General features: G+C 25.8%; 1 protein-coding gene across 6 annotated transcripts in view; it reads right to left on the bottom strand.

Moving 5' to 3' along the window:
* Prestin (solute carrier family 26 member prestin) overlaps nt 1-23,313 on the bottom strand; it is a 64,498-nt gene that overhangs the window by 20,661 nt on the left and 20,524 nt on the right. For 2 of the 6 annotated variants that reach the window (XM_089222279.1, XM_089222278.1), the window contains exon 3: nt 23,234-23,281. The exons of 1 other annotated variant lie outside the window; for it this stretch is intronic. In XM_089222279.1, coding sequence (XP_089078405.1) covers nt 23,234-23,281 — 48 coding nt within the window. Of the gene's footprint in view, nt 1-1,064; nt 1,473-14,106; nt 14,553-23,233; nt 23,282-23,313 lie in introns of those variants that run through there. 3 more of the 6 variants (XM_015520152.2, XM_015520149.2, XM_015520151.2) reach the window with 2 other exon arrangements.

Genomic DNA, 23,313 nt, shown 5'->3' with positions numbered 1-23,313 from the left:
TTCGTCAAATTTACCAATTTAAAGAGTTTTGAAATAATGACTGATGTGTAAACAATGTAGTAACACGCGATTTAAATATTCAATTAAGGTCAGTATGGTAGTTTAGTTATATATATATATATATATACGTGTATATAAATGCTTAATTTTAATTCAAATATTAAAATTGTATAACATTATGTTTAACATCTCGCTATTAAGATTAGCCGAGTCCAATCGACTATACCCAAATATGCGAGTGGTGTATACGTATAGGAAACATTAAACTGGTTGTTGGATTAAAGTACACACTACATAATAACACAATTTATTATTTTTAATTGATGTTACATAAAGTGCAATGACGTGGGAAAAATGAATATAGTTCGATTTGATGAATATCATTATATTAAAATATTACGAAAACCTATTTTTTATATCGTTTATGTGATGAAAATGTATATAATATTATCCTCTTCGAGCTTATAATGCTTAAATTGTATATAACTCATACCTAAACAATTTGACATTCTTTAAAAATTATTTAAAAATATATATTGTTATTTTACAATTCAACATAGGTAACTAGAAATATCTACAAGTACCTACAACAAATATGCATTATCCAGGTTTGGTAAATTACACGAAATAATGTATAAATATAAAATGTACGAAATCGTTTTTCTTTTTTTAATTAAAATTGTTTCAATCATTACGATAATATAATAATATTACGCTAGAATACAAACCCAACTTCACTATATATATGTTTAAACGTATAAGAATTCGGAAGAATTATTACGTGCGTGTTAATGACATAGCTACAGTAAACCGAATCTTAAAGTATAGTATATAGGACATAGGTTCCCATTCTATAATACTATGATTGTGTATTCATCTACTCTGACAGTCAAACGTATCGGCACAAAGAATTAATCTAACGAAAAAATATCGGAAAAATTGTAGTGGAAACTGATTTGAAAAAAAATGAATTTTGTACCTAAACCGATCGAACGGGTGATAATATTATAATATGATAATATGATAATATTTTATCGGATAAAAATATATAAGTACATTGTTACCTATTATTTATATCTCACTGACACGCGCCAACTGATGTTCTTTTCGTCTGTTGGTGATTTAAATATAATATTTATATTATATTATTGTATTGTTTCGTTACTTCGCGATGGATATAGAAAAAGATACACACGTCCAAAAATAGACACAAATTATAGTACGACACGGTGAAAAAAATTTTTGAACACATTAAATTTCACGAATTTATTGATTTTTTTTTTAAATTATCAATAAGAAACAATAATTGTTATTTAACACGTCGACGGAAAATATGATGAAGATGGAAGGAAAAAATTGACGCCAAACACACCACGTGGACACGACACTGACACGACGCGCGGCAGAGCCAAATTGAAGTCGACCACAACACTGGCGACGTATTGCGGCCAGAAGACTTGATCGTTGTGACGGACTTCGTGGCGGTTTTGCCGCACTTTATTTAATCGGCGGCGTGTGGAGGTGTCGAGGACGCGCGCGGTCGGCCGCGGGCCTGGGAGACTCGTCCGCGTGCCCATCGAAAGGGGTGGGGGTTCAGGGTACGACGGATGCGCGCGGGTCATGACGATTTTTTAAACGTTTTTTTTTATTCTTTCTGCTAACGATTAACCATTAACGCGTACCTAAATAATTGTCAGCGGGATAATCGCAATAATTGTTATAAAAATAATTATTTACGATTTGTTATTATTATACCTAGTTAATTACAATATTGCCTACGCGAAACCTCCAATGGTTAACCACGTTCTATAACATTCTATACTCGTACAGTATAGATATAGGTACTAGATTGTCAGGACATGATCGACCTATAGGTGAGGTGTCACGTGCATAAGGCTAGACTTTTGAAAGATCCAGTTTTGAAATAGTAAGTCCAGAAATATAAGCTTTTCTTTCTTTATATATAGATAGACTGACACTAGTGTTGAACAGAGTTTGTGGTCACCTTCGGTGATAATAATAAATATTAAACACACAATTTTTCGTGTGCATACATAAGTAGTAATGTAATATCTATATAATGTATAGGAGGTAACTATTGCTTTGTAAAATATTTGTTTGAGATTTAATAACAGTACTTTTTCATTCTGGAGGACAATTTCATCGAGCTATCCATCATGATAGATATTATATTCATATATACATCGTATTTTCACATTTGTATGTAAAATATTTGCAATTTTTTACTTAAGTGTATAAAATAAGGAATAGTGAATAGGGCTGTTTATTTCACTCATATCAGCTATGATTACATTTGGTATCTAAATCGCCTCCTACACGATATATTATTCGTTCATATTATTGTCATCGTAGAGAATACTTAGCATAAGACTATATATGGCGGATTGGCCAGACGAAATAAATAAAACGACTAACCAGGTGAAAACTTGAGTATATTACATACAATGTATCAAATAATAGTATAGCATTAAAATATGCAGAATATAAATACGAATATAGCGAATATCCAAAAGGTCGAAAATATATACATACGACGGCAATACTATGTCTGAAACCAATATAATATTATTATATGTATGCATAGGTACTCATCAGAGTATGGAAATCGAATGATAAATTTTAATTTATTGCATATTTTAAAGATTTTTGTTAAGCTGTCATATTTTATTTTTTATGCATGTTTTAAGATTTTTTTATTTCAATCTCGTTTAGTGTAGCCTATTGATTTTAAATGTTCGATTAGAAATCTTTGCACTTTGATGATCTCAAGAAGTACTACAATAGTAATTAAGTGTAGTATAGTCAGAAAAGGTAACATTACTTTTATCAATTTTTTGTTTTTAATGCATAAATTTGCGATTTTAAAATTATTACAATCTAAATGCATATTTTTCAATTGTTTCAAATATATTATTAATCATGAGTTTACTACTCTCTATATTTATAACATAATTGAATAATGGATATTGATGCGATGATGGTGAATAGTGATAATAATAAAAACAAAAGTCAAAAATCACATAACATTATTACAAATTTATAAATGACAAATAAGATGTGTGGAAAAAACGAAAATATAGAGTACAAAATACGACAGTATACGCACACCTGTAATCGCGTGATGAAATTTCATGACCAGATAAAACTGGTAATTCTAGTATTAGGTACAGCATTATCGAGGGTATCGCTCGTTGACGCGCTGCAAAATCGGTCATTGTAGAACAAATTTACGCATGAACGGGAGTACGAGTGTCTGTGCAAACAAGTTGACTTGTTTTTTCATCCGTTATACAAGGTGATTGTTCAAAAGCCTGCTTATCGCTTTCCCCTTCCTAATTTCTTATGATTGTACGATTAATTTAAATTTTTATTCCAGGAATTTTCCAAGAAGATATATCTATACACTTATGAAATAAATTGTATTCTCCAATACACAGATTCTGTTGGGCACGCATATAGATCAATGACGTATTTGAGGGATGATAAGAGCAATCGGCCCACCACCAGAATTTTTTAAAATCATATTTTACGTTTTTATAAGTCTTTATTTATATTTAATTAAGATTTTAAAAAAATATAAGTACTTTTTCGTACAAAAAAAATAATTGCTGTCAAATTGTCATTGGTGTAATGGTATGGCGTTATAAATATATTTAGAATAAAAATATTAACTATAATCCCTTCTATGCCTGTGATAATATTTCATCTGTAAAACGCAGCTTTTCCACACTTAGAAGGTTTGATATACGCATGGCGTAGTTTTAAGTGTTAATCATTAATATTTAGATTTTAGATATTTTTAAAGTTCTATTCTATCAACTTTAAAACAAAATTATTTTTTTGGAATGAGCAAAATCTTTAAATGCTTAGTTTCTCCACTTTTATAATAATAGAGTATAAACTAAAGGAATGCTCATATTTTTCCTATCCTTATCTACGTCTTTAATAAATCTAATAACTTAAAATGTGCTACTATTATCAGGTTGTTGATAATTATAGTACAAACAATTTTTGATATAAAAAAATGGGACAGTATTACTATTAATCTATAAACTAAAATTCTATCCCACAATCTATCTGTTAATTATGATATTAATCAATTGTTAAGCATAAAAAAAATTAATACAGATATTGTTTTGAAAATAAAGTTACATTTTATTATACTTTAATAATATATACATATATCTAAAATCTACATATAAAATTTTTGAGAAATGGAGCTTTCCTGCCCACTCTGGCCGGTTTCTTTGCTGTCATCCCAAACATATGTGGTTAATTCTCAAATACGCCTTTGATAAGGATACATATAATAAGTAGGGCTGGGATTTATATGTAATAAAAAACCAAAAATATGTACATATACATATATTAATATATATATATAATTAAAATTGCCAAAATATGTAGTATAAAATCGAAAAAAATCGGGTAAGTCGTGAATATCGCTCTGCTGTACAGTAGGTTACAACTACAAGTGTGTTACTGTAATGTATGGAATTAAATTTGAATCCAATGATATTATATCATTGTAAACGGAAAACGATTCTGAGCGAAGACGGTTTATCTGTATAGTATATATTATAGATTATTAAAAATTTTAAAACCTTAGATTTAAAAAGAAAATTTTCCATGAATTTCTACTTTAAAATAATTTGCGAATTTTCGTGATTTTCGTGATTTTCGTGATTTTTACGTATGTTGTCAAAATTCAAACTTTGAATGCTTGTAAAAAAAATTGTAACGATTCGTTTCTTTTATTTTTCAACTGCTATTGTAAAAATATGTTAGGGGCCTTGTATTAAATTTTCAAATCTTAGATCTAAAAAGAAAAACTTTTATGAATTTCTATCTAAGATAATTTGAAAATTGTCGTAATTTTGACATATTAAGTCAATATTTGAACTTCAAATGCTAATAAAAATTGTGCCTATGTATTTTTATAATTTTTTACTCACTATAAGAATAACTTATGAGGAACTTTGTATTAAATTTTCAAGTTTTTTGATAGGGCCAAAAAAATGTTATCGACACTTCAAAAATTTTTTCAGAAATATTGAAAATTTCAGTTGTCTATAAATATCTAAAAAAAAGTCAAAATATTTCGAAAATTAAATCATGTAAAGAAAATGCCAATCTAAATAACTGGTGAAATTTTCGAGTATCTACGACTTATACTTTTTGAATAACAACAAATATTTAAATTCGTTTGAGGATAAATCGTTATCGTTACGCTATTTCGTAAAAATTTAAAATTCAAGCGCACTTTAAATTTTTCCTATAATGATGCTTCGAGTTTTCTCTATACCTACTTGAAGGACAACTTATAGAAAACTTAGTGTTGTATTCTTCATCCTTAGTTAAAAACACAAAAAATGTTATGATTTTTCAACTTCAAAATTACTTGCGAATTTTCGCGTTTTCGACAGATTTCGTAAAAATTTGAACTATAAACGTTTACCTATAAAAAAAATTGTGACTAACGATTTTTAATTTTTTTTAGCTACAATAAGAACAACTCATAAGGAACCTTGTATAAAATTTTCAAATGTTTTTGGTCGTCCAACATTTTTTTTACTGGCACAAAAAAAATTCTAAAAAAAATTGAAAATTACAGTGGTCTATAAATAACTCGAAAAAAGTCAACATTTTTGAAAATTAAACTGTATATATATATCACTAACATAAACATTTGGTGAAAATGTCAAGTATTTATAGCGATTAGTTTTTGAATTACAAGCATATAAAAAAATCGATTTGGTCGAAAACTGATTTTGCGTAAAATTTCCCGTTTTTCTGTCATTTTTTTTTTTTTTGTTTTTCTCGATTTTTTTTAAAACTGTTGGAAAATGTTAACTTTTGACCTTTATAATGCACCAAGGATATTCACTTTTACATTGGAAACCACCCCCAAAGTTTGAATTGAAGCATTATTTCGACTAGTTATGCTGTACACAGACACAAAAAAAAAAACACACACACATCATTGTAAAATCAATACATTCATCACTTCGTTCAGAATCTAAAAAATATGTACCTACTAAGAAAAATTTTAAAAATATGTTAAAATTTTAAATTAAAATACGATTCTAAATAATTTTTGAATAATACAATTTACTGTTTTTTATGTCTAGTTATTTTAATTTAAAAAATAAAAAATATATGTTGTTAAATTGAAATACAATTTATAGGGTATATACTAGGGTATATATATATATATATATACATACATATACAGGGTGATTCTTTTATCAAACAACACTTATATGGTGTCTGTGTGTAAATACCACCTAACATACACCTATAACACACAAACACTACCCAAAACCACCCAACTTTGGGAGGCTATATCTTGTAAACGGATTAACGAAAAATGAAAATTTAAACGTGAAAATTCATTGAAAAATAGCCTTTTTAATTTATGAAATTTTAAGTATAGGTTGTCATTTGAAAATCAAAAGTTGATAATGGTTAACCTGATAAATATAAGGGTGAAAATATTTAAAAAATATATAGTTCTAGAACAAGATGGTTCTAAAATTTTGAAAAAAAAAAAATTTGAAAAAAGTCAATAGTTTTTGAAATAATGAGTGTTGTTTGATAAAAGAATCACCCTGTATATATTTTTTATTAATTGTTTATGGCATCAACTACATGGTTATTAGCCGGCGTTACATATTAAATTTACATTAATTATTTACATAATTGCTTTCTACTTATTACTTATAATTAAGGATTTACATTTTAATCTAAGTTAGAATATTTAAATCAGTTGACGCAGTCCTGTTGAGTTGACGAAATTGAGGAGTTTATTGGTCGTCTCGAGAGTGGGTGATAGCGTCTCGTATAGTGTATCGGGTAGTTTGAAGTATGCCCCCTCATATCGGACAGAGACTTGATAAACTCAACCAAATTCAAGTACATGGATGAATGGCAAAACCTTGGTCGAAATGTGATAACAATAAACTAAGGGAAATAAAACACTCGATACTACCTACCAGGGTATATATTATACCTCTATAATGTGATATTAACTATAAAATAAGTCAATATATAAATTTGACCCCCCAAAGTACCGACTAGATTCACTTTCTAATCGAACGAGGAACTGAAGTCGAAAATCGAAGCCCTTTACTATCCCAAAACGTGATGACAGACACAAAAAAATAATAATAATAAATAAAAAATATAAAAAAAAATAACACACATCATGGTAAAATCAATACATTCCTCGCTCCCCTCAAAATCTAATACAAGCCAATGTTTAATAAACTGCTATGATAATTATTAATTATATTATATTATTATATATGCGTTCGGTTTTGATTCGTATTAAACGTCAACAGTTAAAACACGCGTATATAATACTTAATTAATGATTAATATTTATATACACAATATTGTAATAGTATTACTATTGTGCATAAATTATGTAAGTATACCATACTATAATCAAGGCACACATTTATATTATATCTATACTTAATATTATAAATGTCACAGTAACTCTGACACTCTGTCACTTTTTCCTAGTTAAACTACAGAATCGATTTTGATGATGTGTATGGAGATAGTTTGAACTCTAAAAAAAGACAAGGAGGCTACTTCTTTGTTTAAAAAACAATCACTAAATAACTTAATAACTACTCTAATGATTGAAAATCTACTACGTGGATAAAAAGTTGCAATTTGGATATGGTATTGATTTTATATTGTAGGCATCGTTTAAGATTCAACCTCTAAAGAGTGGAAAGGAGTGGCAATTTTGCATGAAAAACAATGTTTTTATGGTAAAATTTACTTGACGTTTAGTATCAATACGACAATACTATTCAAATCAATTTATGAAACACGAAAATGTTGGTGGTAACGTAAATAGTATATAAAATGTTAAGTAAGTAAAGATGTTATTTTAAAATTAAATTCATAAAAAAAACTGTGAAATTGAGAGTAAGTATAGTTGATTGGCATAATATAGTTTTACAACATACTAACTTACTGTCTTACTATCATCATCGCTCCTCATAATAAAACAATTGATTTACGAGCGAATATATACATAATAAATTATATTTTGTAATCATTTATCGAGTAGTTATAATCATATTATATACATGAAACGAAAAAACCAAACTCAGCCTTCGTTCGCTATCTAAATTAAGTAGACTTTCTAGATTTATCTAGTTCGAAACACTTTTAAACATTTCTATTCAGTACCGTCGTTGTAATCACAATTCTGAATTACCTTCTGCGATCGTATTACTAATACTGTATAGCATATATATTATGTCCTTCCAAATTGTATGTGACAAAATGGTGGGATCGGGTAATTTTTAGAACACACAATTTGGAAGACCATGTACATTTTTAACACATCGCGATCCGTACGCATATGAAACATTATAATCTATAAAAGTATCTACAGTCGGATCACATCAACATAATAAATTCTGAATTCTAAAATCTAAACTATTTTATTTTATTTTGTCATAACTAATACATATATCAGAGATCTGACATCAAATATATAAAAGTGTATAAATAATATAAAAAATAATTACACTGAAAAAATACTAGGTAAAGTATACATACCTACTGGGTATAACTATTATAACTAGGTAATAGGTATAACATAAAAAACCCGTTATTAATATTATAAATACATTTACATTTGACCATACGAATATTGGTATAAAAATGTATATTTAACTTTAAACATCATAATTCAAAATACATACTACTCTCTCCTTTCAAATAAATGGAATCTAGCTGATAACTGCAGTTTATGGAATATTTAATGTTTTATGGGCTTTATATAATATTTAAAAGACATGTATAATGTATTTTTTAAATAGCTTCATACATAATTTTTCAGAACAATAATTTACACAATAAAGTGGTTCACATTTACATAAATATATTTCAATGCATTCAAACAGAAAAAACTATAGATTTGGTCAATTAAAATTTAAAACCACTAAACATATATTATTAGTGCCTACCTTAAGCTACATTTTTTTACAAACGACTAAATAACAAACATTTTTCCACAATATGTTAAATGTATATTATTAAACACAAACAATAATGTTAGGTGTTTAAAATATTATGATCATGTGTAATACATATAGATAAAAAAGAAACACTTGTAATATAAGTATAATTACAAACCAAAAAAATTAATATATATATTTAAACTACTACTCAATATGATAATATAGACACGTTAATCTTAACATAGGCTAAATGTATTGTATTAATACTACAAACACCTAAAAAGATAATGAAAAACATTAAATTTACATCTACACCAGAATACAATTTATTTAACATAAGTAATATTATATATATTTCATTAGAAAACCTAATTCTGTAGTCTGCAGTAGTTAAATGAACTCATGCAGATGCAGAATTACATATTAATACAATTAACGTTTAATTTAATTTAATTAGTGAATATGATATGACTTATTTATTAATGATTATAATATAAATAAAAATATGTTCATCAGATGTGTAAAAATTATTAAAATATAATTACTATAGCCACCAGCGAGAAACTAGCATTCTTAAGGTCCAAGTTGCAGTCGTTTTCATGATGGGTTCACGAGAAATAAAATTATTTAATCATTCAGTAAATGGTAGAAATATATTTAATAAATTCAATAGCAACGGGTAAACCTAAAATAATATAAAAGTACCTTTTTTATTTTGCTTTATAAATCAGTAAACCTAATACAATATATAACAAGTTTATATAATATACATTATATATATTATATTATATATTATATAGCCATAGCTAAAGGCTCAACTCATCTATTAAAAATAAAAGACTTACTTTTAATAAACATAGTTATAGGTATTAATATAACTATTTTTTTAATCACTTGAAACACTTTACAACAGTAAAAATATAAGAATAATATTCTAAATACATATTTTTTAATGTGTTTAAGAAACGAACATTCTTTAATAGATAATTTACCTAATAATATTTTTTATAGTAAGTTTTACAAAAATATACTAACAACAAATTATTTTTTAATATGCTTTTAATTAAACACAAAATATGTTTATGTGAAAACATTATTATATTACCTATGACAAAAAACACTATAAGACTATTGAAACTTTAAATAACCGTATCTATGAATAATTCGAAAATTGTAAATATATTTTACAAAATATAATACTAATAGCCAATTTGGACAATTATGTGAGTGCTTGAAAAATCAAATTTTAAAATGATAAAAATCAATAATCGCGTTTAAAAATGATTCTGAGGTAAGTATTCTATGTTAATACCAGCTAGCAGTCATCGACTCATTCTTTAACGTGTTTTGTCGATGAAGATTTTCATATAGAGTATAACTAAGTACTTCGAAAAAATGGAAAATCTTCTTTTCAAACTACCATTATTATACCAACTATACTTAAAAATGTTTACTACATGAAACGTTCAGATAATTTATTTTGTACGTGTTCGGGAAATAGGTTAACCATCGTAAGACTTTGTCATATACTCTTTACTTTACTCAAAATATCAAACACAAACCAACAAAGAAAACTATAGTTGAAGTAGTTAAAAGAAATATTTGGTATATTGTAAAAAATAAATAAATGTTTATATAAAATGACATCCTCCTGCAGGCTTTCTTTAATTTAAAATGAACTACTATATATTATGAAAAGTTGTTCATCGTTTTTATCTCAAGTTTAGATTCTAAACTATACTGGTTAATAAATAAAATACAGCCAAAATGATTCTACTTTTCTACAATTTCCAACCACGATTCATTAAAATATCAACGATACGTGCTGAAACATACTAAACATAACGTCATCATATGTTTATTACTTATTACTTATTCATAAAAAAATAAAGATAAAATTACTATAAAAAAATAGTTATTAATTTAAAAAAAATAATCTGATAATAGTTTTCAAATACTCAGTTATAAAAAAGGTTGTCGATTAATCCAATAAATTGTAATAATAACAAATTATGTACTCGTGTAATTAAATTTAAATTCGCTAGTACAGTTCCTAGTACTTTACCATCATACTAATTGGTATTCTAATTTTTCGTCTTAAACATAAAAATAGATTTATAGATATGATTTAATATGAAGTACTCTTAAAAAGTAATTTATATTATAAGAGTTACATCTTTGTATTAAGTATATTAATTTTTGTAATACCTGAAGATAATTTATTTACTAAAATGATGAAATTTATTAAACTTATAAAATCAGCTTGTACAATATATATAAATGTATTTTTTTTAAATAAAAAAATTGTAGTTTTAATATTATTAATACAATTTATTTAAAGTAATGCTGTGGTTTACTATAGTTTAATATCATCAAGTACATAACTGTATGGTTTTTTTTTTATTTCAATTAATACAATTTGTTTATCAATATTATATTAAAATTGAAATTTTAAATTATACGTATTTCCCACATTGCTTGTACAATGTATTTATTTAAGATCGATCTACAAAATTATACATAGATTCTTAACTCAATTCTAAACATTATAAAACATTATTTTTAATATATTTAAAAACTGAATTATTCACAATAAACCCTAGAGTCCACAAGGAGCGATTGCTGCTGCCTCTTCTTTTTAACATATTCAACGCCGACCAACCAACCTCACCAAACACCACAGTAGCTGAATACGCTGACGAAAAAGCCATTCTCTCCGTTCACGAAAACCCTCTCACGGCTTCTGAAAATCTCCAATCCCACTTTTATGAACTAGAATCTTGGTATAAAAACTGGAAAGTTAAAATTAACGAAACGAAATCATGGCACTTTACCTTTACACTCAAACACGGAAACTACTCACCAATTACATTAAATAATATTATAATACCAACCTCAAATACAACAAAATATCTTGGAGTACATTTCGATAAAAAACTGAACAGGGCACACCATATCCGCTGTACAAAATTCAAAATAAACACCCGTCTACGCTTACTTAGACAAATCCTGCATTCAAAGTCGAAACTTACTCTTCAAACAAAACGTAATCTCTATAAACTCCTCCTAAAACCAATATGGACGTACGGTATCCAGATATGGGGGAATCCGCCAAAAAATCAAACCTGAATAAAATCCAAATTTCCCAAAATAAAATCTTCCACCTAATCACTTATGATCCATTCTACGTAACAAACCAAACATTACACTTCAACTTAAAAATGAAAACAGTCGCACAAACTGCAACAAATTACTACACTCGATACCATAACTCTTTAAAAAATCACCCGAACAAGCTTGCAAAAGATTTGAATTTACCTATCCTCGGAAACCTTCCCAAAAGACTGAAAAGAAATTGGTGCCGCGACCTTCTCTTTAATTAATCCCATACTTGTATAATAAAACACCCTAAGGAGTGTCGTCAATGAGTGGCTTCTCCAAATCAAATTTTCAATGTCTTTTTTTCTATGTTATCATTTACGCGTATTGTAGGTACTTAAATTGTATAAATTGTGTACCGCAACAAAAAAACTGAATATCTACAGTTAAGAATTATAAAAGTGTTCTACTAACTATATTTGTTTTTATTGAATACATTATTAAATAAAATGAGCAATTAAATACTAATGATTAGTGTCCAGTAACACACAAATTTATCAATGACATGTACAAGAATTTATATAGTAAATATATATTTGTTAATAAAACTAAAAATAAAGAAGTTATTTAATAAGACATTTTTTTAATACCTTTTTAAAAACGTATATAGATGAAAAAAATAATATTTTAATAGAAATATACAATACGTACATAACTTAAAAAAATATTTAATAAGTTAAAAAGAATTAAAATGTTAAGATGAATAATTTAAATAGTTGTTATTAAAAAAAACTAATAGCTAAAAATTAAAATATTAATAATAATTAATACATTCCACATTCAATGATTTATTTTCACCACAACGTAAATTATTTCAAGATATCCTTGGTTATTTTAATAATCCTCATTTCATACTTTCTAGTATAAATATTAATTATTAATTATTATATCATTTTTCACTTCTTAAAATATAAAAAGATAATCACTAGCAATTAGTATATTAAAAATTGTCTTTTAAACAATATCGGTAGGAGGTGCCTATATTATAACAAACAAGTAAAACACATTTTTAATTTATAACATTGAAATTATCATAGTATAACACATTTAGAAGTAATTCAAAGCTTAACCATTACTATGTTTCATATTATTATTTATTACACCTAAAATTTATTTAAAAAATCAAAATTTATTCTAGCTATATATGCTGTTTATTTATACTAAGAAAATGTTAGAAAACTTATCTTAATACGCATTATGTTTAATTTATATATTTTTAAATTACATTTGATAGATTCTTCTAACAAAATTCTTTAAAAATTAAATAAGTACATAATATTAAAGCGTATTCTAGTCATAAATAGTAACCAAAATTAAACAGATTGTAATTCCCTTCATTATAATGTATAATTAAATATTTATAGAATATTTTTATTGTTTTTAAAAAATTTAATTTAAAGATTATATTAGAATCATAAAATATATTTTCAAAACTTGAGGTAATACAATTATGTACAAACGACGCATTTGTATAATAATTAATAAACAGAGGGTCAGATACCTACTGCATTTTTCCTGTCTAATAATGTATTACAAGTGGATAAACAATAAAACTAATAATTTAAATTCTATTAAAAGGTACAAAAAAAAAAAACAGTTAAGTAAAACATATTTACACAACATGTACATATTTTGGTCAAAATTAGTAGGTAACTTAATAAAAAAAAATTCATTCATTGCAAGTAATTTTTTCCTCATAGTTTCAAGACCAATACTTTGTAATTATTACAGACTAATGACCTTAGAAGTTGAAGCCTTATTAATCCAATAAAAAAATAATTTTTAAAACTACTACTTTATTACTGAAACATTTTTATGTGTCTCCTGAAAAATTGCATTAATTGCTCGCAAGTCTTCAATAGTGTGCAGTGTTTTAAAATTCAAATCAATAAGTCACTATGATATTATATAATATTTTGGTCGGTATACGTACTTGTCATTTAACAACGAAGTTTCGGAAGTAGCATCGTCGAAAAACGTGCCGTATGTGTCCTTTTCGCATATTTTTGAATTTTTGCCGTTTTCGTTCATCGTAGAAAAGTGTATCTTATATTAAAGTTTAAATACCATAAAGATATAATGCTAAAACGATTTCTGATGGTTATTCGCGTGCATCGAAATGTAAATGACAACTATTTGACAACATAGTAAACGTATATATAAAATCAACGTACAATATAATAATGTGATGTTATGATCACGAGTTAATTCGATAACACGCGGAAACTTTCGACTATGTAATAATATTATATCCACTATAGTTATCGATATGAACTGTTAAGTACTCGAAACACGACACAAGTCATAATATAGATAAAATTGCGGCTACTAAAATACATAGAAATCAGAAGTTATGCATTTACAATCTTACGAATGAAAATGCTGGTATACGATCTAATAATTGATCAAGAATAACGAAATACTTTATAACGGAAATAAGTATATATTATACTTTTACAACACCCGTCGACCTTTGTTGCTATTGTGTGTGTATAATGTAGATAATTGTCCATTTCAAAGGTCAACGTTTAAGATATAAAAATATACAGGGTGAATTCACTGATCTACATTAAATACTACTAGGTCCTATAGTAACTAGGACTATATAATTTCTCCCTAACATATATTCTTTAATACATTAATATTTATGAACGTTAATTTCCACTCAAATTATACTTGAAACAAATTAAAATGATATAGGTAGGTAGTACCTATTGATAAAATATTATATTGATGAAGAAAACGGTATGCAATAATTTTGTATTTTCAATTGTTTGCCTCGTTTTTACATAACAAATCTAAATAATCTAATATTCCATGTAATTTGTACTTAAAAAAACGTTTATCAATCACATCTCTTAATATTAACTATATAATAATAGTATTAATAATAAACTGCAGTCACGAATTCTGAACTATAATATTATCGTACATCAGCTGTATACCTACTCTCCGAATGTCACTACACTAATCAACCATTTTATCGAGCATGTGGTTAGTTTAGAACGTATTAGGTTAGATGATTAAAACGATGAATAATTATTATAATTCACTCTGTATATGAAAAAAGTACTTCTTCACTTAACAACACTCCGTATAATAAATATACAATATAATTACATAAACCATCCTACATTTCGTCTAAAATAAAGACACTTCTTTAGAATTTAATTATAACATTATATCATTACATAATGATGCGAAACAATATTTTCTCTCAGTGTATACACATATGCATTTATATTTAATAATAACAATATTTTCAAATTAATCGATGAATCATTTGTAATAATCAGTATTGTGGAAACTATGAAAAATTATTAACGACTACAGCGCATAATTTATGATGTAAATTATACAGTAAAATAAATAATAAAATAAAACGACGTGTAAAACAATTTGCACGATACAAAGATTATATATATATATATATATTAATGTTTGTGAAACACTTAACGAACAATGAATAATTTTATAGTGTTATCGCGAAATGTACAACTGGTATAAAAATGTTTATTGAACAGAACTCATTTTGACGCAATGTGTTATGTGTATGCTAAACATTCTAGACCACATTACTGAAATATATTGTAATTTTGAATTTGAAAAATATATCTATGTAGATATGTATATATAATTATATTGTCGTTCTTCACAAACTAATTCATTCGTTACCAATCATATAATATATGCATAAATATTTTAAAGACACAATAAAAACTTCTAACATAAATAACTTAACTACCTAATCATAATTTAAAAATATTAAAAATATACTAAAAAATAGGGAAGAATTTTTTTTTCGTAAGCATATTATGCAAAATTCAATCAGTTTTTCTCGATTTTTATGATAGTTATTACTCAATATAGTTATTTTTATTATTGAAAATCTTAAGTACCACACTAACACTTCCACTTATATTCATTTCTAAACAACAAACGTAAGATATGTGGATAAATAATTTCATAAAAATTAAAGGCCACTTTCCATAAAAAAAATCCAGTGGGCTAACCTGAATCCTGTCCTTATTACTGAAGTCCAATTAAAGTATGAAAAATATAAATAATGAATATAATCTTCTCTGCAGTTAATTTTTGCAAATTCAACTTTTCCTACAAGCCGTGTACCAGTGTACCTACATTTTACTTCTATAATATCATTTACTCTATACTGGATAAGTAAATATGCTAAGCTGTACATATAATTAGATTACAAATTAAAAAATATAACGGAAATTATTCTACGTATCTAAGTATAAATTAAACATATTTTTAGGTAAGTCACTTGGAAGAATATTCTGGATATGACTATTGTAACTTAATCGTTCAAAAAACAATTTTAATTCTTAAAGTATTTACTGTGTTATTCATTTTTTGGAAATGTATATGTACTTGCCCATCTATAAATCTACTGGAATTCATTAGAAAATTAGTTTAAAATTGTTGTTACAAAATTATAAGTGATATAATAATTACTAAATTATACGAGTATTGTTTAATTTATTATAATCGCAATAATCATAGTTTGATGTTTGATGCCTACGTTGAAAAATCGGCTATAGAATTGTAATAAAATCAATGCAATCATATAAATATCCATTTATGAGATTCAAATAAAATATGTGTTGCAAATGTTCAGTGTCTCTACTCTGGTAGTAATAAAAACCAAGAGGAGCGGTTAAAATTAAATTCCTACGCTTTTTATTCATATTGGTAATATACATTGTTTTTTCTCTCTATTTTATTTCATTAACAATTCTTCTATAGTATGAATTATATATTATTTTTATAATATAAATATTACAATTTAGGTGACCATGAAATTGCCTTTCCCATTCCACAACGCCCGATTTTCTCTAAACCTTCACTAATATTTGGCAAATAATTTACAAGTATATATTTACAAACAAGTTTTTAATATTCGCAACATGTTTCTTATTCTATAATTCGTTTTTTTTATTGTTATTTTCTTGTAAATACTTTAACTTAAAATTACAACCATATAACGTAATGTACTAATTGGTTATTTCAGCTACTTTTTTGTTTCGACGGCTTTTAAATTATTTTTTGACTATAATAATTACCAATCCCACGTAAACACTTAACAATCCTAATACATATGTATAATGAATTATATTTAATATATTAAAGAAAAATGTGATTTGCATACCAACAACTACTGGTATCAGTTATAAAACATTTAAAAACAGACCAAAAAACCATTTTAGTATCTATACAGGTAATCAAAACATTATGTATAGTTTAAAAATATAATATTATTAAGAGGACGCCACACCCACATGTGTTGTCTCTGTCTTACAAATTCGTAACATGGCAAAAACTGTTTCACGCGGGAAAGAACCGAGAAAGCTACAGTAATAACAAAAAAACGAAATTTTCACCATATAAAAAGGAGAATTTTGTCTGTGCCATATCGCCAATATCGTTTTCATTTTTTCGATATCACTTATACAAAAATAGTTCTTATTGATTCATAATACATTATTTTTGTATTTTTTAAGCATGAATAACATTTTTTGTAGTTCTAATATCGAAAAAATAAAAACGATATTGCACAGACAAAATTCTCCTTTTTACATGATGAACATTTAGTTATAAATGTAGCTTTTTCGATTCTTTCCCGCGCGAAACAGTTTTTGCTATGTTATGCACTTGTAAGACGGAAACAGCATATTATGCGGGTGTGGCGTCCTAATTTATATAACTTCAAATACATGACAATCAACATTTGATAATTGGTAACCCATAAGTTATCAGTGGTCGCCGGACGGAGAAAACCAATAAGTATCACATATTAATATTCTATAGAAATATGATAAATTTTTAACCTATACAAATATACTGCAATACCTTATCAGTAGTGATCAGTAGTATCACTAGTGACTCCTACCGTCATAATTCAAAATATTTGTATTATTTAAATCGTGCCAAATATTAATTTATATACGTACTGTCGTGATTTCATGTTTTGAATTCATTTTTGTGCAACTAAGGAGGTTCTAGAAGGTCTTAGCTGTTAGCATTCCAAAAAAACTCAAACCATCTTTTATAATTTTTACACAGATTCACAATATTAATAATTATTGTGTATTTTTTTTCAAATTGATTATTTTAACGATTATGTTTTGAAAACTTTTATATTAGATTAATTGTCGAATAGTTTGATAATAATAAAAATCACCACTGTTAAATTATCAATGTTTGGCGAATGCTATTCAAAAAGAGGCTTTTCCTAGCATGTTTAATATTGTATTACTTCAAAGTTCAAATTGCTATCATCATTTTAGTAAGTATATACTGAAATACACTAGCACAGTTTATAAGTATACTGTGAATCTACAATTGATTCAGCTCGTTAAGGAAAAGTATGTTACCTACAACAACGATACCTAAATGCTACCAATCAACCACGTGTGATGTTCTACCTACTATAGAATGTAATTTACCAAAAACCGTGTATTCTACCTGTAGCTAATTAATTACAATTTATTACACTAAAACTTTGGTGATTATCATCATTATCAAGTATTTTAAAATGTTTTCCATTATTATACATCATATTGTGTTGTTATTATCCCAGAAAATATAAGTTATCGTTTACTATTTCGATGGATACCTATTTACCTGCAGTTATCGTTATAAGGTTATAGTAAATATTTTTATCTTAACAACTAAAATTACAGGTACTTTCTCGTAGTTAAATAAAATAAAAATATAACATATAAATAAGAAAATTACAGGTACCTATGGAATATATACCAGTAAGAACATACTACACCATATTTTTAACTTAGCATCAATTAGTTTTATAAAAACAAGAAAAATAGTTTTGAAATATGGTGTATTGCTTGTTTTTACTTTCTATTGTTACCTATTTAATATATTGTAGAAGTATTTATTTATGTAGGTACTTAAATACAAAGGAAAAAATAATACCAAAAAAATAAATTATATTATCATTCAATTTCATAATTAATTCAAATATTTTTTAGAGGAAACCTGGAATCAGGATAAATTGGTTTGATAGGTTTGATTGGTTAGTTGTAATTGACAGCTATTAACAATTTTAGCATCCCCAAAATAAAGGTAATGTAGGCTGTAGCTGGTCTAGTTCCGCACCTAGCACATATACTCATGAGTTATGACAAATCATTATAATAATTTAATATTAATAATATACAAAAGGCATTCTGACTTGTGATAGGAAACATTTAAATGGGGGATACTAATAATTATAATCACGTGGGAAATTTGTTATAGTTCACGTGGACTTACAAGCAGAATGCACTCGTCTACTATTCCCGATTCAGTCTAAGACCATTTAAATTTCAAATGTCCATCAACCAATTATGAAAAAATATATTATACAATTTATACAAAAAACTGTCAACTGACTTATTAGTAAATACTTTTATCATTTTAAAATCCGAATCCATAATTTGATACGCCCAACAAAAATTGATCGAATGGAATAACTTATAATTTAAATAGTATTAGTTTTGAGTGGGTCGAAGAAATATTTATGTATTTAAAAATGATGGAAATTTTTCGCAGTAGAAACACTTTTAGATCTGGGTACTTACTACATACAGTATTTTTATGTTCGAAAGTAATAAATAGTTTCTGGAGGGATAGAAAATAGAAATAGATTTACCTAAGAATGTCAAAATAAAAATAATTTAGCAAGAACTTCTGATAAAATAACGAAAAACAATGATCTTAGCATTGAACAATATCCAATTTTAAATAGTTCAAACGACTGATCGAGTAGTCAATTCATCATTAAAATTACGATTAGATATTTTCCGATTCAAACATTTGAATTAAATGTAGGTATTAATTGATTTTTTTTCAAACTTTAATTATTTGAAAATAAGTATAAGTACATATAAGATGGTTATAATGTATATATAAAAATACAACATAAAACGATTATAAGTTATGTATGTAGAAGATACCTATGTGATTTTCACCATTGGATGAATTTTTTATTATAACTCAAATAATAGTACTAAAATATTAAATAATAAAACAAATAAAATCTGTTCACTTCAATTATGGACTTTTAGTTACATTAAAAGTAGCTAAGAGTCGAAAGTAATCATTGGAAAATATAGTTAATTTAGTAACCTAATTGAATAATATTCAATAGTTAAAGAGATAGGTACACTTTACGCCGTTTATTTGTGATAAAAATACAACATTATTGCATGAATGTATATATTTATTCTATACTATTGGCGTACAAATTAAATAACACCAATAGTATAAAAAACTATACTATTTACCTATAAGTAGTATATTAGGTACCTATCAACGAATTATTTATAGAAAAAACGTTGCAATTATGTAAAACATTAATAAATTATATAAAATAATATATAATAATAATAAGATATTAGATATATACATAAACCTAGAACTTTTTCTTTCTTTTTTAAACTTTACATAGTTTTGTAGCCCTACCTAAAACGAAGGTAAACCTCTAATCGGTTGAATAGTGTTTCAGTTTAGTATTCTGAACGAAGCGATGAATATATTTATTGATTTATCAATAATATGTTTTGTTTTTTTTTTGTGGGTCTGTCATCACATTTTACTTTTTTAGGACAACATCTTTTCTGATAGGGAAGCTAGTCTATTCGGTACTTTGAGGGGTCAAAAACAAAAAGTTACTAATAGTTATCAAAAACAAATAAAAAAATAGGGAAAACTGAGATTTTTACGCAAAACAATTTTTTTTATAGTTATAGATTAGGTTACCTGCAGTTTACATTTGAAGATTGTTAACAAATATTTGTTAGATATTGTCAAAAACAAGTGATCGTAAGGACTTGAAATTTTCATCAAATGTTTACTTTATCGTTATTTCTTCTTCAAAATTTTCAAAATATTTTGCCTAGTTTTGAATTATTTATAGGCATTTTAAATTTTATTTTTATAAATGTCAATAAAATTGTATTCGTTGAGTCAAAAAGCTTGAAAATTTAACAGAGGGTACTCAAGTAGTTATAATAGCAGTTGAAAAATGTTAAACATCTATATAGGCATGACTTTTTGTATAAGTATGTATTTAAAACTTGAATTTTTACGAAATACATAATAATTTTGATAATTTTCAAATTATTTTAGAATTAATAATTATAAAATGTTTAATTTTTATAACTAAGAATTGAATATTTAAAAATTTTAAACTAAACCAGGAATTCTCATATATAAATAGTTCATATTGTATGAAGAAATCAGATTCATAGATATTTTTATATACATTTTAAGTTCAAATTTGGGTGAAATTATATATTAAAACCAAGAATAATGGGTTTAGTTATTTTGTTGAAATTAAAAAAAAATTATCGACGGGTACATGAACATTTTAAAGTCTGAATTTTTACGAAACGAATACAATTTTACTAATATTTATCGAAACAAAAAACAAATTAAAATTTCAAATATCTATAAATAACTCAAAACTAATCAAATTGTTTTAAAAATTCGATCATGTATATAAAATGGTAAAATAAACATTTTATTAAATTTCAAGTACCTACAGTTAATTATTATTTAATAGCAACAAAATAAGAAATTTGTTGTGTAAGAATTTGTTAATTTACGGGTGAAAATCCAATCTAACTTCAAACGCACGTATAAAAATTAATTTAACATTCCAGTAAACTTTTGTTTTTTGTTAAATGTAGGACAACTTAAAGGAAATCTTGTATACAAATTTAAAATCTTAGATTTACATTTAAAAGTTTTTATGTACTATGTTTTTATACAACTATTTTTATTTTACCTAGTGCTGAAACATAGATAATATTATAAAATATGATAGATGATAATACCAATACTGTTTCTTGTAAAACTCCATAAATAATTATTTTTCTTCGATAAAACAGTTTTTAATTTCGACTAGCTACTTTCATACGTGAAGATATGATTTGAATAATTAAAATGAGTTGTTAATTATTCAAATTATAGAAAGAATACTTAGAAGCGTATTATGCGCAATGCTATCAAAGCTATACCGAGAGCCATAAATAGTGAACACACCTAATTTTGTTATTATTATATAAGCCGGTATATAACTATAAATACACAAAAGATCCACATCCATTCATAATAATTAAAAATTTCGTTTAACTCTTATGGTTATTCTAGGATACTCGTATATACAAAGATCAACACATTATTATTATATTCCTTAGGTTAATCCGGCATATTCAATTCGTTAACATAATCTATCTTGATACGTTTAATTTAATCATTTATGTGTGGTACTTAAATGTTTAAAATTAGTTGAATTGTATCAAATCTTTGAAATATCAATTTATTTCCATAATTAATATGTATTATAAATATTTAAATCCTTATTCTTATTTATGTATTATCATAATGCCAAATACTAAATAGTTTATTGCAAAATTATTTTACCTACCTATACTAAAAAAAAAAAATTAAATTACTATTGTTGAAACTCAAAACTAATAACCAACTTTCAAGTAATCAGTAATCAATATGACTTTTTAATAAAATTGCACTAACAAATCATAATATTTTTTTGGCTTGATTTGTATTCTATCATAACACAAAAATCAGATTTATAATTAAACGTATTTAATACAATTTTTAAAGCAACTCAACAGTTCCTTTACTACACACGTACATTAACATTTATTAGAATAAATATTGCTTTTTAGATTGATTATTTGGCCACGTGTTTATTTATACTCAACCCTTCAGCATGTTGTTCTTACAAAAGCAATACATGAATATATTTACTGTTTACACATGGGCAATTATATAATATAATATTAAAATAAAATATGTTGAGTGGAACATGAATTATTGACGTCTACAAACACTATACTTCCTTAGGAGCCTAACCTAACCTAACCTAACCTAATAAAAAAATAAAATAATCTTTAAATTATTCATTTATAAATTATAAACGAAATCGTGTAAAAATGTGTTTTAATTAGATACGCATAGGGTTTCACCTTTGTGAAAAATAAAATCTAGTAAAGATAAAAAAGACTTACCGCAAGTCTGGTCGATGTCTTTTTCGATCGTTGTGCAAGTCCATACAACTGAAAACGCACAAATCGAATGAATGTTATTC

This window comes from Diuraphis noxia, unplaced genomic scaffold (genome assembly GCF_037042655.1).
Source record: "Diuraphis noxia isolate RWA-SAM2 unplaced genomic scaffold, SU_Dnox_SAM2 contig0003, whole genome shotgun sequence".
NCBI classification, from domain to species: Eukaryota; Metazoa; Arthropoda; class Insecta; order Hemiptera; family Aphididae; genus Diuraphis; species Diuraphis noxia.
The sequence above is the reverse complement of the archived record's forward strand: the minus strand, read 5'-3'. Positions and strand labels throughout refer to the sequence as shown.